This window comes from Pyrgilauda ruficollis, unplaced genomic scaffold (assembly GCF_017590135.1).
Source record: "Pyrgilauda ruficollis isolate IOZ18807 unplaced genomic scaffold, ASM1759013v1 scaffold90, whole genome shotgun sequence".
NCBI lineage: Eukaryota > Metazoa > Chordata > Aves > Passeriformes > Passeridae > Pyrgilauda > Pyrgilauda ruficollis.
In genome coordinates this window covers 1,580,624-1,599,233 of record NW_024531044.1, presented here as the reverse complement: position 1 = coordinate 1,599,233, position 18,610 = coordinate 1,580,624, and the positions used below count along the sequence as shown (strand labels likewise).

General features: G+C 36.8%; 1 protein-coding gene across 2 annotated transcripts in view; it reads right to left on the bottom strand.

Moving 5' to 3' along the window:
• NBAS (NBAS subunit of NRZ tethering complex) overlaps window positions 1-18,610 on the bottom strand; it is a 160,805-nt gene that overhangs the window by 115,216 nt on the left and 26,979 nt on the right. For both annotated transcript variants that reach the window (XM_041489177.1, XM_041489178.1), the window contains exons 17-23: window positions 18,266-18,417; window positions 17,365-17,496; window positions 17,020-17,098; window positions 16,261-16,362; window positions 15,840-15,976; window positions 1,243-1,326; window positions 665-818 (exon numbers count right to left, since the gene is read on the bottom strand). In XM_041489177.1, the coding sequence (XP_041345111.1) occupies window positions 665-818; window positions 1,243-1,326; window positions 15,840-15,976; window positions 16,261-16,362; window positions 17,020-17,098; window positions 17,365-17,496; window positions 18,266-18,417 (840 nt within the window). The remainder of the gene's footprint in view (window positions 1-664; window positions 819-1,242; window positions 1,327-15,839; window positions 15,977-16,260; window positions 16,363-17,019; window positions 17,099-17,364; window positions 17,497-18,265; window positions 18,418-18,610) is intronic.

Below are 18,610 nucleotides of genomic sequence, written 5' to 3'. Positions count from 1 at the left end.
GCAGACTTGTGGAATAGAAGAACTCAATAATCAGAACTAACCTTTTCATGCAGCTTAATTGGCTAGAGAAGCAATAAAATACCAGAGCACATGAGTGATGAACTCTGTACTTATGTGCAACAGAGTTTCAAACACTTTTAACATATGAAGAAAATCAAGCAGAAATAAGCTGCATAGTAGTCCCACACACACAAATTAAAACTGCCAGGAAGAAATCATGACAGTACCATTCACTGACATGATAGTAACACATGGGACTGGCATGTATCAATATACACAACACAGCAGTGTGTGACAGGTCATAAAACACGTTCCCAACATGCTGTGCACAACCCTCCCTCCCTTAGTTACAAACATTAAATGCAATGGTAAACACTTTTCATAGATTACAAAAGAACTACTGTCTGCTATGGTAAACCAAATTAAACAGAATCTAGTGCCTTCTTTATTTATTCCTATGGATTAATTATTTGGCTGAGTAAACTTTAGAGCAAGTCTAAGTACACTGCAGAAGAAAAAACAAGTCCTTCAAAAGCCATAATGAAGTTGAGATAGAGCGTGCATTACTGAGGGAAAAGTGTCCTATTAATATGCATTAAGACTGTTAAGGATTCTGTTGAAGAAGGCTGCTCAGCCACCATCATTTCCTCACTGCTATTCTCACCTGCATTGCATATTCTTCAATTTCCTGTGCTCTGCTCAAATACCAATCTGTGATGAGATCTACAGAAAGGTCAGTAGTCCTGTACTTCAGTAACTCAGGCTGTTTTTCATACAGAAACTGGCCTTCATCTTGCAAAGTTGGTTCAATAACCATCCTTTAAAAAAAGAATAAGTATATTTTAAGTATATATTTATTTACCTGTATTTTTTTAACATCAGTCTTTTTCCTAAAACTTCTGAAAGAAAATTATACAATCAACCTACCACAGTGAGTGTTAGTTTTTGTCAGCAAAGGAACTACTAAAAGATTCTGAACACGAGAGAGATCATGAAACAGAGAATCCTCTGTACTGAACTAGTAAGAGATTTCAAACATGTGACAGATCATGTGAGAAAACGCTCTCTACTGAAGATCTGGGTTTGCACAACCTCTGCTTTCCATTTGGCTCAGTCAGTATCCCTAAGAAAGCTGAAAACATAAGTCAGTGTGTACAAAAACAGTGAGTCTTTCTGGTCAATTCCCACATTTTAAGAATTAGTAAATAAATTCTTTATATTTTTGCTTTTATATGTAGTTACCTGCATTCTTGTTTTTCACACCAGTCTTCTTCACGATGTTTCTGCTCATTCCAAGGAAGAATTTTCAATGTCCCCTTCTTGTAGCTGGTATGACAAAAAAGAGAAGCTTTACATAATTTTATGTCTTTTTAATTTGATATGGCACGCAATTAATGGAATACAAAGCATACAAAAAATTTCAGTGAATTCATAATAAGCATGTCAGTCCATTACAGTGTCCATTATTTAAGATTCATTACTTCCTAGTGCAGCTTTACAAGTGTGGTTTTCCCTGCATGTTATCCATACAAACCCATATTCTACCTATACCATTAAAGAGCAAATAAAAAGTATTAATATAATTTGTTACTGACCATGCTTTAAACGAAGGAAAAAACTCATTATATACTTTCAGAGTTTTTACCATTTCACACTAAGTATTCTGACTTCATATGCTGTCACAAGAGACTGAAATGAGTAAAAATCTATGATATTCACACCTTTAAAAAAAAAATCATTCAAATTTTAGCACAAATCTTCATACTGAAAATACATATGTCCTGCTGTGCTGATCTCAAGTTCAATCTGAGTTTCTGACTACAGGCTTCTACAATTAAACACCTTCTAAATACTGAGGTTGAAGAAAAAAAAAACTCTTTAAGATGCAGGTCAAGAACATCATGGATTATTACTACAATGATTAGTTATGGCTTGGTGTAGAAGGCTAGCTGTTTATGCAGCACAAAACACTAGAAAACCATGTCAAGCTATGCAGAAAGAACATAAACCAATGGGGAGGAGAAGAACTTTATAGGTTCTGGCACTTGTAGAAATAGGAAACAAACCATGTACAAAGTAGAGACATTAGAGATGCAGTATACCGAAACAATAAGCTATTCTAAATTTAATTCATTTTCTCCTGACCCTGAAAATAAACAGCAACAGCTATACTACATAGACAATCCCTTTTATAAACTAACAACTGACACAATGTTCTCATCCCTTGAAGAGCAGCACTGTAACTCAGCAGCTTAAAAATAAACACAACTCCAACCAACAAATCAATTTCACAATATAGGAAGAGTCGAAACAATAAGCTAAAAATCAGTAACTCCACCTCCTTTAGCAACAGCCATTAAACTCACTGAACAAAGCCAGGCATGCCCATAAACTGCCCTGCCCCATAGACATCTTATCCAGAACACTGGTCACTCTTTTCTTTCCCTCCTCTGTACATCAGCAAGCAATACTTTGTGTTTTAACACAGTCATTCCAACCCTCCAAATTATACATGCTGTAGTAATCCAACAGTAAAATGGTGGAGACAGGTTTGTAGATTATAGAAGTCAAACAAATGAAGGGGTGAGGATGGAAAACTTCCTGTGCCAGAGCTATAGCAACATCTGCTTTCAATTCTAGTTCACCTGAACAAGATACTCTATGGCTGTCTTTATAATTTTGCACCATGTAGCAACACCATTAAAAAATAATTCATAAAGAAAACTCCAAACTAACATCTGTGGTATAAAAAGGAATAAAGCCACTTTCTTATTTTTGAAAGATTCATCATAAGCCCATACGTTTTGGGGATACGGGGTGCTGTAGGTGTTTAAATCTTAAATAATATAATTTACCAATAATTTAATACTGACTTCATAAACTGAATTAATACAGTCATATTTCCAATGCCATATTTGAGAATGTTATTATGGAAGGCCCAGTTTGTAGTGAAAAAATTCTCTTTATCAGCTGAGATGTCAAATACCAGAAAAGCCAAAAAGTGTGATTAATGTCTTCCAAAATATAAAATCAAGACAGTACAATCAGGACTTGATATTGCAATGATAATGCTCTCCTTTTCCGTGTTTTATTTGACAGAAAAGAAAGCAGAACAAAATTTGTCTAAGACAATTTCACATCTTAGCAAATTTTTTCCCATTTGCAGTAGGCTTAAGAAAACATTTCAAGGGAATGCTGGTTGGTTGGTTATTTTGTTTGGGGAAGCAAGGGGTGTGAAGGCTGGGAAAAGACTAGGGGTAAAATTAAAGAAAAGTGGAAAGCTATAGACACAGCTGTAACAGCATGGAAATTATAGAGGAAAATGCAGTTGCTCCTCCCTGCATGGAATGATTTCCCCTACACAATACTTGCCAAGAGGGTCTAAATGAAGACTGGAGCAGAGTGGAGACACCATGGCCAGGCTCTGCTGAAATCCCTGCAATTCAGCAGTACTTTTTATCCGGTAAATCACAGAGCAGCTAAAACCCAAAGGAGATAACGGAAGATATCTTGCTGTTGAATCATCAACTCTGGCAAAAACACTCTACTTGGACTGCTGCATATTCCCATCCCAACATTATATCAGATACTGTACCAACATTCCCTGCCTCCAAGACACCTCTAACCCTCACTGAATACGAATTAAAGTACATACTTTTATACTAATTTCTTCACTTAAATGTAAAGAAATAGTATAAAAGCAAGGAATGGGGAGAAGTCAGGAAAGACTCCATCATAACTTGTGGGATCAGCTGATGGGTTAAACCTGTCTTCTCCCCCACAGGGATGTCCACTGGGTAAGAACCATGTTCAGTGCACACTGAATGAGAATCTTGAGCTAACTTTAGTTAGGGAGTAGAGCTTGCTATATTATGTAATACATATTGTTTTGAATAAGTTTTTGCAGTCAGATACTATCACCAGCAATCCTCAAACCTTAACCTGTCATAATTTTGTTAACAGAATGCCATAAACTGTAAGCCTGAGTCCTTCAAGAGGGCTGTCAGCCACTGGCAGCAGGGAACTCACTTGAATAAAGGTGTGCACACCCAGGAGTTTCTGTTTGGCACAGAACTGCCCTACGACCTAGCACCACTCCATGAAGAGTCCCCATAATGGGACACTGGCACACTGGTCTGGCATGAGAGTCTCAGACTAATCAAACATGAAGGGTTTGAGGAGACTTCCTGTTTTCATGTGGCAGGGGGCTTGTTTGCTTTTTCAGTTGGTTGGTTACATTTGGGATTTTTTTTTTTATGTTGTTCTTTTGGGAGGAATTAGGAGGATATTTTTTTTAATATTAACACACTTTCTTAATGGGAAAAAGGTGCTTTTATATAACAAACACAGACAAGGGTTTCATTTCAGAAGCTGTTTCAAATGTCTGCAAAACTGTAGCAGAACTACTATGACAGAATAACACTAAGAGAAGATTTTCAGGTAACAACTCCAATTTCACATTACAGATAGCTTTTTCCTCCAACATTAGCTTACACAGTAATGTCTTAACTATTATTCTGTCCCCAAAATTTGTAATGCACTTTGTTAAAATTATTTGATGTAGTCGAGTCCTACAGGCCCATTTGAGATTATTTCTTCATTAGTAAAACAATACAATAGCAATTGCTTTTTTATAAACTACAGGGGTAAGAAGACATTCAGCTGTTGGCGAGGTCCAGCTGGCAACGGAAGCGCTAAAAGCAGCCTGAGGGCCTGAGCAGTTTCTGAGGCTGAAGAATCAGAAAGTGGAGAACGTGCACTAGATCCTGCTCTTCCCTTAGTCCTATTCCTTCCCACAGCTCCATGAAGAACAGCCCAAAGAGTACCAAGGAACCTGTAAAACAAGGTCTGACCCTCTCTGTCAGTTTCTCTCACTCACCTCTTGGCTGAGTGTCCACTCCAGGAAGGTATTTAAAAGACACGGAGGTGTGGCACTTAAGGACATGGTTCAGAGGTGAACTTGGCAGTGTTAGGTTTGAAGCTGGATTTGATCTTTAGGGTCTTTTCCAACATAAACTATTCCATTATTCTACTAAAGAGAACACAAACTGTGCCCCTACCCCTCTCTTTCAAAATCTGGCTTTTGCAGGAGTCTCTGATGCCTTTACCTGACAGTAGAGCAATTACTTACACAGTAAGTAAATACTTCCATCAAGACCCCTTAAGAAAATTGCAACACATATCAGTTATTGTATTTACGCTGAAAGCAAAGTCTTGTTCCCAGTAGTCACCTGCAATTTCAATGACTCTCTTAAATAAGAGCTTCCCACCTAAATAAATCTTCCTCTCTAATCTCAGAAGCCCAGAAAAAAATTTGGGGAAATTTTCTTTGGTTTGGCTGTTCTTCCAGTGGTTGCTTTGGTTGTTATTGAGAGAAAGAAGTCATGCAAAATAGTAAGGAAAGAGGTGCACACACATTTAATGTATATTTAAACTTCAACATTTTCCTCTTTAGACTAAAAAAATTATTTACAAAGAAAATTACTACAAATAAACAAAAATAGATGTTTAGAATGCAAATTTAAAAGCAACCCTGCATGAATGAGATCTCAATGACACGGAACCAGGACATCTTAAAATGCACACACACAACCCTAATGCTACAATCCCTCCAACATGAGACTGGAAAGGAAAAATAAAAACCCAAAACAAAAAAGTTAAAGCAAACTCTAGTGACCCAAGCCTGTCCACTGCCAAATACCACACTGAACACATTTTTCATCATTTTGCTGTCACATCCAGCATACTTGCCATAGATGTGGTGAAATATAGCTCCAAATAAGAAGTCATTTCTTTACAGACTCAGTAGCACAAAAGGCTTACAATTAAATTTGGCAAAACTTGCATATTTTTAGCTGGGTTATGTAACAATACAAATTACATGTTCTACCTCCAATTATTCATAACATAGTAGAGTTACTTTACTCACTCTGATATACAAGTATTAGAGACTAAAAAGTTTAATTTTTATGCAAGTGTTACTCGCCCCAGCCTAAGGTCAACAGTTCTTAGCAAATGCTTCTTTTTGCAGACATGCAATTACCCCATATCCCTAATATTTTCAGAAAATAATTTGCATTTCCCTCTTCCCAGCTAAAAATTTATACTTTCTTCCCTATCCCTTTCCTCCCCTTCTCTACAACACAAAATCCCCTTGGGTGTGCCCTTAAATGCCAACTGTTTCAAATATTTTTTTAAAATAGGCTTTAAAATATAATCCTTTCCAAATAGCAGAAGTCATGAACTACATACAGACTACATTAAAAATAACTTTCCTAACATCCGACATCAACTGAAGCTGAAGGTTTACTGCTTAAAAAAAGTAATAGTTAAGAAAGATCTCACTCAATTCAAGTTCCCAGGCTTTGCCCTCTGTGAAAGTTCTTTTCCTTCCCCCTTTCCCTGCAACTCCCAAATCCATCAAGGGACAAAGCAATGTGCAACTCTCTCTCTGGCTGCTTTCTCAAAAGAGTGCAATAAAAATAAAGGTGAAAAGTATAGAGACAAGCAACATGAATGACTAGAGGCAAGAAGTGGATGATGTCCTTTTTCTAAATGCCAGCACAGACTGAAGAATCCTACAAGAAGGAAACAATATGCCAAGACTGATAACATGTTGTTCATTTTATCATTTCACTTAAATAGGAAATGATATTTCACTGTACTTGCTACAATACTGTAAATAATGATGAGACTGGGCCTCATTTACAATAAACAGCAGATACTGTTTTACACAATATGTAGCTAAGCTGTTAACCACCTGCTGCATGGCATAGAAGATAAACCACCCTGTACTTGGGTTCAAAAATAGAAAGAATTCCTGGAATAAAGTATCATCAAAGTTTACTACATCCAGAAAATATCTAGTTGTGGATATTTGAGCCATATATTATAGATGTATGTTATTTCTCACTCGAGAAACTTCAGCTTGCAGTGTGCTTGCCTGTATCTATTTTCCTCTCCTGAAAACTACTGCTGGCCATTTGCCTTCTGGCCAAATCTACCAACACCAATATCCTGTTTCAGCATAAGGTTTTGCAGGAGTGAACCCCACAGTTGTCCAGACACCTCAATTCCAGAAGTGCTAAAAGCATACTTCAGAAGTCTTTCACAAAAGCTTATTAACAGACTTCACCATGAACACTACAGAGGAAAAGATTTTTCATTTCATGGGAAAGAATTGTCATGCAGTGCAATCTTGACTGCAAAATGTCTACCTCTATCTTTTTTCCCTTTTCACAGCAGAAAAAGTTAAATATTTTAAGTCAGGTGTATGGAGAAGCCATGGAAAATACTTTTTGAAGTATTTTCTGCTCTGGCTCCATTTGCCTTTTTAAAAGTATTCAGGCTCACCACTGGAGTAAGTTGAGAGAGGAATTTTAGATTTTTAAATTCTCACCAAGAGTCAAGCAGCATTCAGAAACCATATTCTCTAAATTCTTAAAGAAAACACTACCAATAAAACACTACCAATATAGCTGCAAGATATTTAGATTTTTCATCCTAGTATAAATCAGCATTTATGCAAAGTCACTCTTAACAGGTAAGTTTCTTGGTGAGCTCAGAACACACACACAAAAAACACACTAGCAGAACCCACAGCACTCAGAGCTGACTCCTAACTCCATTCACCTTCTCAACAATACTAATAAAATATGTAACTTCCTCTTGCCCCCTACATGACTGTATCCAATTGTCACTTACTATCTTTCCTCATTCTGAAGAGCTAATAAAAACTCTTGTATTTGAAATTCCATACAAGGACTGGAAAAAGCCAGTCTTGACACAAACAAAGGATGAGACATCTCTGTACCTAAGCCCTCTATAAAGGCAAAGATTAGAATGCTGTACTTATCTCAACATTTATCACAAGGTTTGTTCTTAACTGATACTTATGCTTTAGCACAGACTATTTTTTCCCCTTGGATTTCTATTCTCAGTAATTTCAGTGACTCATGCAGAAACAGAGAGCAACAAAACTCTGGAAAACTAGTTGTTAAAATGGAAGCAAGTCAGCTGAAAAAGACTTCAGGTGTCAAAATACCATTGCAGTCTGAAAATTCAAAAACATGCATACAGATGAGACAAAGAGGTACAGACATGAACACATATCTGAAAAAAGGCAGAATTCACATTTTTCTACAACGCTTTGTTTACAACACCTGTACATCAAATCCAGCTGAATGGGGGCACATCAGAACCCCCACACACGCCCTGCACACCAGACAGAGATCTAGCAGGGCTGAAGTGTGAATTCAGCATGCACAGACAGCCTGCTGTCTGTGCACTGTACACTGGATCCAAAGCCTATTCTCCTTGTGCTACACAACTCTGCAAGTTTGTTCTTGTAACTGAAACCCCACAGAGGTCAGAGACACGTGCAGGTTAAGCCTCCATTCCTATGCACCTGGAATTCCAGACATGGCTGCTGACAGCTCACTGCAGTCACTCATGCAGGTGCCTTTCTTTCCCAACTAACAAAACTATCAGCTGTGCCATACTGTAACTGAATGTAAATATTAGCATGGCTGGGAAGTATTTTTTATTTTTCCTGAGCCACTGCTTCTCCTCCGCCTTTTAACCTTCTCTCTTTTCAACAGTAGAATAAATATGATCGGAATCCAGTAAATTGACTGATTATGGTGGTATTCAACTCTGTTTCTTCAAAAAGAGCTGACTTTTCCCATATTGCTCTTTTCAGTCTATTGTTTACGTTGGCTTGGCAATTCTTCCCATTCTTTTCTTTGACAAAAGAAGTCCATGCTATTGTAGTTTCTGTATCATACCAAATGCATTTATTGAAATCTGCAGATTATTTTCTCTCCAAGGACAGGCTTTCAAAATAGGAAGGTCTAACTCAGTTTTAAGGTCAGATTCCAATTCAGTCCATTACCAATACCAACTGTGTGGGTTTGCTTTTTTTTCCCCCCTTTGAAGCATTTCTTACATCAGGTCTGTCTCTAGGACTCTTCAAGTTGAAAATTCAGAATATTTTTTGTTTAAATTTTTTCCCTTGTAAACTCATCCCCATTGAATGCAAAGTGCAATTTGCCCCAACACATTTATGAAACAGTATCTTTTTGGTGAAAGACACTGATGTTTTTAGAGGTAGGTTTGGGGCATTTTGGAAGTAGATTAATCTTTGCTGTGTTTTTTAAACATGTCACCTTGTCTGAGAAAATAGTTAGAAACACTCATTTATTCCTCATCTGGAAGCCTGTGTGTTACATACATAAAATAACTAAAATATTCTTTTTTAATTTGATTTAGAAACTCATTTGTCCAAAGTCTGTATCTTCTCAGATAGCAATGGACAAATCAACGCCACTTTCTGTTGCTCTGCAATTCTTATGTCTCTAGAACAGTTTTGTTATGTCACAATTATTCCATAGCTGAGGATGAAATATAAGAAATGCATCCCAGATATACAGTCTCAGACAGCTGTGATATGTATTGCATTGTTCACACTGCATGAAAACATTCTTCTCTTTCATTGTAGTATTTGAACAATGAATTAGTAAATGCAACTACAGAACTGATTATATGTATCTTTAGGTTTCCAATTGCTCAATATACTACGGGATACAGAAGTGGTGGGCAGAGAGAGAAGTGCTTCATTTTCCAGAAATATGCATAGGACGTGACAAATTGATCAAGACTGAAGTGCAGCTGCTGCCTGAAATATCCTTCGTTTTAGGAAAGCTGATCTGCATAAACTGGTGAAAAGGTATCCCACAGCTTTTGGCTGCCACAGTTAGCTAACCTCCAGAACCCCTGCCGCGCACACCGCAGTGACAGGTCTTCTGAAGCAGCTCTGCCACCAGAGAAGAAAGTTATAACTCATTTCATATAAACAAATCAAGCTATGTTTTAATGATGTGGTTAACCTCTAATAAAATTTGGGGAGAGGGAAACTTTCTTCTCTCTTAAACAACCTAGAATGGATAATCTAAACATCAGAAAAGTCAGCTAACACCACACAAGTACAGTTCAGAAGCTCACTGCAGGTTTTTTCTTCGTGTATACAATTAAAAGTGTGAGGCAATAGCCCATTTTGATTTTGTGAAAGCTATTTTAAAGACAAAGCTGAACTCCAAGTAAGATCAAAGCCGCCTGCCACCAAATAATGAAAATACTACTTCAGAAGTGCACATTTATAAAGCATAATGAATGTTCCTGGGAGAAATTTTATTCTAAACTCTGTGAAAGAACAATGAAAGATGAGACAACGGCAGCAGTACACCTCATCAGAAGATGGGACAAGGCAAGCCAAACTGCAGTTCAGGACCATGCAGGCAAAAGACACACACGACAGATGAAGTCAGGACAAGTCCAGCATTAACTAGCCCAAAATACAAAGATCCTGTCGATGTTTTGTGGATAAACAGCACAGCCACAGTTCAACTCACAAGCTACAGGAAGTTATGTGAAGGCTGCTCCTGGCCTGTCTGAAACCTTCTCCATGCTGGACATACTCAGCCGTCTCAGCTAAATGACAGCTCAGCTCCAGCACAGCAGGTTCTGGAAACTTCCCTCCTTCCTCCCTGACAGTTCATGCTCTCCACAGCTCCCTCATGGCTTCAAGTTCTTATTCTCTTCTTCAAAAACTCCTCACAGCCAACATCTGTGGTACCTTTGCCAGCTCACTGTCTGCAGCAGCCTCCTGGCTGTAAATGAGCTATTTCTGCTGTTATCACAGATTGGCACAAAAGCAGCTTGCAGAAGAGCCTCTCTTCCTCCAAACCACTGCTTTATTTTTACATGGACAAGAACCTTCCCTACTCCTACCAGAAGTCAATCCAGACAAAAGTATGAGTGTCATCATGACAAGTTCATCTTTCTCTCAAAACTTGCTTTTTCTACTTCATAGTAGAAGGTAAGATCTGCTGGGTTTTTTCTACCAAATAAATCCTTGAAATTAACTACATTTCTTCCTCTGAACTGTTTTTTTTTCTTCCTGTTAGTGCAAAGATAAAAGACATGCATATAAAACACAGGCCCTTATTATTTTCACTGTAGCACTATACAAATGAATTCAAGCAAATTCAAAAAGGGAACTGACCAGGAGATTAATTCTTTTAACATGAACACTGCTGAATTACACCAAAAACAAAGGCAGTTTAGCTTCACAAGAAAAAAAAAATATGAAAAAGAGGGGACTATATATTAGACAGTTCCACAGACATTCCACTATCAAACCTATTTATATGCACATATAAGGAAGGGAAGAGATGAAGCTCTAAGAGCTTTATTGAAACTGCTGTGCTACAGGCAATAACTAAAAACCTAGTCCAGGAGAAGATATCATTATGGAAAGGCAAAGTTAACTGCTTCTGAACTCTTAGTACTACTTACTCATTCATGGATGAAAGTCAACTACATGGAAATTTTCAGGTTTTAAAACCTTCACTAAGTTTTTAGGAGATACTTCCACATTCCCATCCCAGTTCATCAGGCAAATGGAGTTCATCCAGAACTCTCGAGTAAAAATTCACTTTATGTCACAACCGAACACCAGTACTTGAGAAAGTTAAGAAGCCAAAACACAGAAACATATAAAAAAGTTGCTGTCTTAGGGGGAAGATTTTTACTATAGCATAATGTGCAATATAGCAGACTTATGGCTGCTGAGGGAAACATACATTTGAAGTTCCAGACTTCTGTGAGTTGAAATTGTGAGCAGTAATGTTACAACACAGCAGTTAAGCCAAGTACAAAGGATAAGAAACTTTAAAAAATGGAAAAATACTCTGGTTATGTATTTATAATGGCAGTAAAACACTGTTTTCCTAGATCACATTTAAAAACCTCAGGGCAACAGTCTTAACTATAGATTAAGAACAGTAGCTATAGCTATTAAAACAGAGATTAAAAAGAGCCGTCAGCTCCTTTTAACACCTAAACTTTTACCACCTTCATTCTAGTTGTCCTAACAGATGTAGTCTGTGCATCTGATGGATCTTTGAGAAGGAGCATGAATCCCAATAAGAGACAGCAGAGACACAGGAGCCATCAACATAAAAGAAGCTGAGAAATAATATGAAAAGAAGTAGGAAAACATTACAATCCAAATTCTGCAAAAAACACATTACGTAGTAATGCCTGTCTATCACAATACTAATTTGAAGCCAATACTATTTACAGCCACCACTGTGTCTTGATATTTCAGATTCCTTCTCAGCTAGGGAGCTGTAGAGCTTACTCAAATCACAGACTTGCAGGAGTCTCATGAATACATAAATTCCCTGCTTAGACACAGAACTCCTGAACTGCTCTGAGTAACCCCAAAAGAAGATAAGCTATACAATATGTGCCAAAAATGAGAAACAAAAGGATATCTACCATTTGAGACTTTTTACAAGCAGATACAGGAAAAAAATATATGTATTTCCTAATGATTTGTCACAAAAGGAAAAAAAAAAATCTACTTTTCTTCTCCATTTGTTATGCCAGCTCTTCCTTGACTGACAAGACCTCAAATTTTTGTGACACTGCCCTTTAAATGCTATCCTAACCTAAATCACATGTTCAAGTACAACAAAAACACCTGCTTTATGCCACAGAATGCACTAACCAAAAGAGCCTTTCTTTCAGTAGGTACTTAGAATTTACCAATTTACTTAGAATTGGCAGCTGAACTGGAGGACACAGATGAACAGCTGTAACACAAGCATTACAAAAACATTTCTTACAGGTTAGGAAGTTCTTCATATATAGCACTTGAATGTGTATTCATGTTGGTGGGGGTGCACAGCAAGCAACTGTTCCAGTGCTCTGCCCTGGCTGTAGCTGGAGATGCCTGTTTACCCACCTCACCTGTTCCATGCACTAACAAGGCAGCACCTGCCACACAATCTCATGCGTTGCTTCTGCCAGATTCCCCTAGAGATGGAAGAACTAAGTGAGCATCAAGCAATGTAGTGAATTGCCATAGGGATGAGTGTCACCTCACAGAGATCCAGCTGGGAATCGACCCCCTTATTGTTCAAAGTGTGCAATGTACACAGATACAATACGGTAAATCCAAAACAGTACTTCATCCTACACACGCACACACAGAGCCATATATAAAGACATAGAAGACGCCTCCACCAAAATCGTTTCTGATCAGCAGGGGGTCTGAGCTGCAGGAAACTGAGAAACAAAAGCATCAACAAGGCATGAACAAGGTGCTCTTTAAGCAAGGCCACTGGATCAGACTGCACTCTTGAACAGGCAATGCCATGAGCTGATCTGTGTCAGTGGTCTCATCACATGCTCCAAACACCCTATTGAAATCTGCTGGTAGATATTGCAATCAAAAATTTTCAGAAAAAACAAGGACCTAAAAGAAATCACTAGAGAGCAGCCTTTTTTGCAACTGGAAGGAAAAAACCTCACTTCCTGAAGGATACACCCTATTTCACAACTGCAACAGTGTGAAATTTCAAAAGGAAAACCAGACAGTCCTTTCCTGATTCAGAATCTATTTGCCTGAAGTCAAAGTTCAACAGAGATTGATTCACAGCTTGTCCTCAGACCCCTGAAATTACAAGCTACAGAAGGTAAAGAGAGTGTGTGGTAATGCTGCAACATTTTTTCTACAAATTAAAACATTGGGTTTATATTTTTGCAATATTTTTCTTTTCTTCAGAAGCATATTAGTTACAGTAACTACTTACAACTTTTTAATGTTCTATGGGAATTAATAAATTGTATCATAATCTTGCTCAATCAGTTAATTTACAGAAAATTATGTCTACATACCGTCTTCTAATACGAAGAAAACTAGATAGCACACTTATTTAAATGGCATTTCATAACAGTGACATTCTATCTACAGAATGTCAATAATTTTACCATACTAATAAACTCCCTAAAAAACAACCACCAGAGCTACAATAAAGTCACAAAAAATGACTAAGAACTTCAATTCTCTTTGATTCACATGAAACAAAAATTGCCAGAAGTCTCCTTAAAATAGTAAGAGAATTTTACTTTATACAACTTAAATCTATTTCATTAATATATTAGTCTCATTAATAGATACTGTCATCAGTACATATTTAATTACATTACTAAAATATTGGTTTACGGAGTATATTTAACATTATGTGAACAATCAGTTTTGCAACAGAGAGACAGTTTTAGAAAAAGGTCATACCAAATATACAGTGTATTTTTGGTTTTATAAGGGTATGATATTTGCGTCAATCTCATCCTCATTTTGTAGTTATCCAAAGACAAAAACTTCAAAAGACACACAGTATCGTCTGTCCTGCAATCTGGGGGATAAAAAGTGTGGATCTGCACATACCTGATCCTAGCACTGGAAAGTTCGGTCTGCTATGAGAATAAAGATTCAAAATATAGACTTTCATTTTTCAATAGCAGACAAAATTAAGTTCTTACCCCATAACTTCACATCTTTACTACCAGATCACTAGTGAAATGTTTTATTTTAGCTGTCATCTTGTCTCTTGGCACATAAGTCAGTTTTGTAAACAAATCAAACAACAAAGTAAAAAAAAAAATTTAAAAAAAAAAAACAACAAAACCAAGAATAACCCTTCAGAAACACAAGGACCCTATTTATGACCAACAATGGATCATAACCACATTTAAGATGACCATTCTTCCCTATGTCTCACATTCTAAACCTTAAAAAAAGAGAAAAATTGGAATATGTTCTACCAATTTTATAAACACTTCAATAATTTCTCTTCATGGTCCCAACTTTTACCTTAAAGAAAAAGATAAAACAAGTGTTTTCATACCTTAACTAAATCACTAAATGTGTTCCTAATACCACCAACAAATAAAAAGGGAACCATTAGCTATCATGAAATAAAGACTGTTCTTTCTCTTCAGGGACAACAGAACTGGTAAGTATTTTGAATTAGGAGAAGTTTCAGGGGAATAACTTGATGAATTGAAAAACCCTATTGTAAAAGGAGAATTGCACAAATGGGACTGGCAAAACCTTGAAGTGAAAAGCTTAATTATAATAATGGAAGACTACAAAAAAATTCTATTAGCTCCTGCAAAAACTCTCCCACTTAAGTAAGGCTTCAAAGTCCTATTATAAAATACCAAATAATGAAATCTGTCCATCTCTTTATGAGCACTGAACAATATGCTTCAAAACTAATATCATGACTGAAGTGTTGAAAAGAAACACTCCAAAAGCAAAAAATTATTCTAATTAATATACAGAACTTAATTATGATGTTCAAGGAAGACTCACTTAGAAAAATTTAGATGAAATTTACAGCAAAATAACCTTTTATCCTGAAATGAAATAGTAAGAAAATTGTATTCAAAGCTTTTCATAATTCTACCTTACCAAGTTGAGCAAGAATCAGTACCAAGAAGATTAATGATTCTGAAGTTACTGACTGCTTAAGTGTTAAATTACTTCACAAAACAAATCCAGAAAAATGTATTTGCTTCCAGGGACCTAACCACTTGTATTATTAATTTCCTAACACTGGCTGTTACCACAAACCAATTAAAGACCTGTACTACACATGTCAAAAACTGGGCAGTTTCAGGTCGGAAAAGTCCATGTTCCCTCTTAGGTATATAACAGAGCAAAGAAACTCTAAGATCCCTACTTTCCTGTTAATGGCCAAAAGGATGGCACAATGTAAAGCAGAAAGTGGCACAAAGTGTGTGTGCCACAAATGGCACAAAGTAAAGCAGAAAGTGATGACTGGTTCAGTCAAACCCACACAGACAAAACTGCTCTCTTGATTCCAGATAATAACCAATAGCAGACTGCCATACATGGAAACTAATTTATGTATTAATCTAAAAACCTTCTCTCTCTAAGTTAGTATCTATTGATGCACCCTTACCAAGCTTCAGGTAACAGCAAAGCATACTCGTGTGGTGAAGTAGTCTCTGGGAAATTGGAGAGAATCGCCTGTCTGTGTGGAAGTAAAGCTGATCCATGGAAAGTGAACAAAATTTCCAGGGCTCTGACATTGCTTTCCTGAAGAACAGAACAGTAAATTGCAGAGCTTAAGACTGATTTAGACTGAAAATGAGCAAGAAAGTTGAGATCATACAACAAACAGTTCATTTTTAAATTTTCTTTAGCAACAAAAAATAACAAGGTCAGGGTCACAGCATTTATTTATTTAAAATCAAACAAAGACACGACCTCTTAAATTTCCATTGAGATTCAACCAAGTTCAAAGGGAGGAGGAAAAAGCACTTTAGTGCAAAGAGCAATATCAAAACAACATTGGATTCTAGCAACATAAATATTAATACCCGAGCATAAGTTCTTGCTGAAAGTACAATATTCTGATTTCTGAACTTCTTAAAGAATTCTCCATCATAATGCTCAGCTGCATGAGGCCCTCCAAGGATTTCCTTAAAAAAAAAAAAAAAAAAAAAGACTGCTTTTTTATACATACAAGACTTACAAAAGCATCAAAAAGTCCACACATCTTTTTATCCCAGGATAAGGAAGTATGCGATATATGCTGAAAAGTATACTGGGTTGATAAGACAATTTTCTGCCTTATTTTAATTAAGGTTTAGACATGATTAATTACAGGGATATGGTAAAAGCCATAATGGGAGCGTGTGCATTGCCAACTGCAAACTTAAGAACTTAGTAAAATAGTATGACATTCCAAAAACTTTCACTTTTGTAAGCTCATGGAAGAAAAAGGTTTGTTAGAGTACCTGCACAGAACTTGTCAATTTCACTGACAGGGATATCACAGTAATCCTGCCTGAACTCTACATCCCATGCAGTTGCATAACTCAACTCCCTGCAGACACAGGATGTTCAAAGCAGGCTTTTGCCCAACTGCACCTCTCAAGATTAGAAACCATCCTTTTGAGACAGTGAAGCAGAAGAAACAGTCACTTGAACAGAAAACACTTTACTTCTCTCCAGTGATAGACTGTAGCCTTTCAACAAGGCCATAAACATTAATACCACAATAAATAACAAAAAAGGGTAAGATGATATGATGCAGAAGTTGCAGGAATACCTGTGGTATGAGAAGAAGAACTCACCTCATAGGTCTCAAGGCGATCAAGGTAAGTTAACAGCTTCAGCCTGCTACGGCAGAGCTCCTTCTGTTCCAGGGTCAGCCTGTGTTCAGAACAGGAATTTTCACGTTTGCCATTAATATTTTATGTCACGTGCATATGAAGACAAAGGTTACACATTTTAATGACTTTGTGCACTGGGATATATCAAGAAATATATACAGAGAACTTTGATACAATATAATGCCAATTAAAATTTAAACCACTTTTCTAGTAGGAATTATATATATGAGTAATTACATTCTTGCAACTGTGTAGTTATTATAAACTTATAATTCTGAATAAAACATGGCTTAACATTTCATTTACTTTGAGAAGTTTACTGATAACAGCAGTTCTTGACGCTTCTTGGCCTCCTTTTCCTTTCTAGTATCCATTTCTTCATCTGGTGACAGGTCTTCATAGGGAATTTCAATATCCACTTCTCCTGGTAAGATAAATCTGGAAGACAAAATCAACAATCTAAGCAATGAAGAGGGGAAAAAATGAAATCATTTTTCAAGAGATGTTAAAACAGCTTTTTGTCTATGTTTTGACTAAAAACCGGCACATTCATAGAAAAATAGTCAATTTCTGTGTTTTAAACAAGCAGGGATTCTTCCCAAGCCAACAAGAGACATCAACTCCTGTTTCTACTCCCTCCCAAAAAGAACCCAAAACCAAACTTGATAGCAGTTTCTAAATTCCACAGCCAATCCAGCAGCTGGACTGGCAGCAGCTCTCCAGCACACAATGGTAATAGAAGACTGCACAAAGAAAGAACAGCCTCTTTCTATTTCTATTTCAGTTTCACCAGAAATTGAACACTGAAGAGATTTGTCTCTACTGTGTCTTGTTTCTGCCTGATGAACACAATTAAGACATAACCAAACACATTTGTAGGGTCAGTTGCAGCTTTCAGAAACACAAGAGAAACAGATTCTCATAGTAAAATATTACATAATAAATTCCCTCTGATGAAGAAATTACAGGCCATATATCTACAATGAACACTGTATTTTATATACATACAGAGATAAAATGTATAGGCACTTTATGGACATCTATAGGATAATCTGAGTCAAAGCATGACCTTTCTTTATGTTCTGCAAAAGCTTATCAGTATTTTCACTAGCGGTTGATCAGAAAAACAAAATTACCAAATTACTATAAAATACTTTATACATCATTCTTTAAAAAGAAAACAAAGAAAAAAATACTCTTCCCAAACCTGCCACCATCTTCTCCTTTTCCTATGGCCACAAGAGCCTCCAAGTCTGTGCCTTTCAAGCCATACTGAAGCAGCTTCTTAGCAGCATCTGCATTTTCTGGAACTCTCTCCAAGCACTCATGAAGAACCCATGCACGTTTCTTGATTTTGCTCTATCCAACAACAAGAGCACAGACACAACATTACATGGTCCAATTCAAAGCAATGGAACCAGAGATTAAGGTAAAGTTTTCTCATGTATTTTTTCCACTCAAGAAAATGTCAAACTCCCCTAGCGACTGACAATGCAAACCAACAAAAGAGATGAGAACACAATAAACACAGTTCCCTCAGAGGGGAATATAT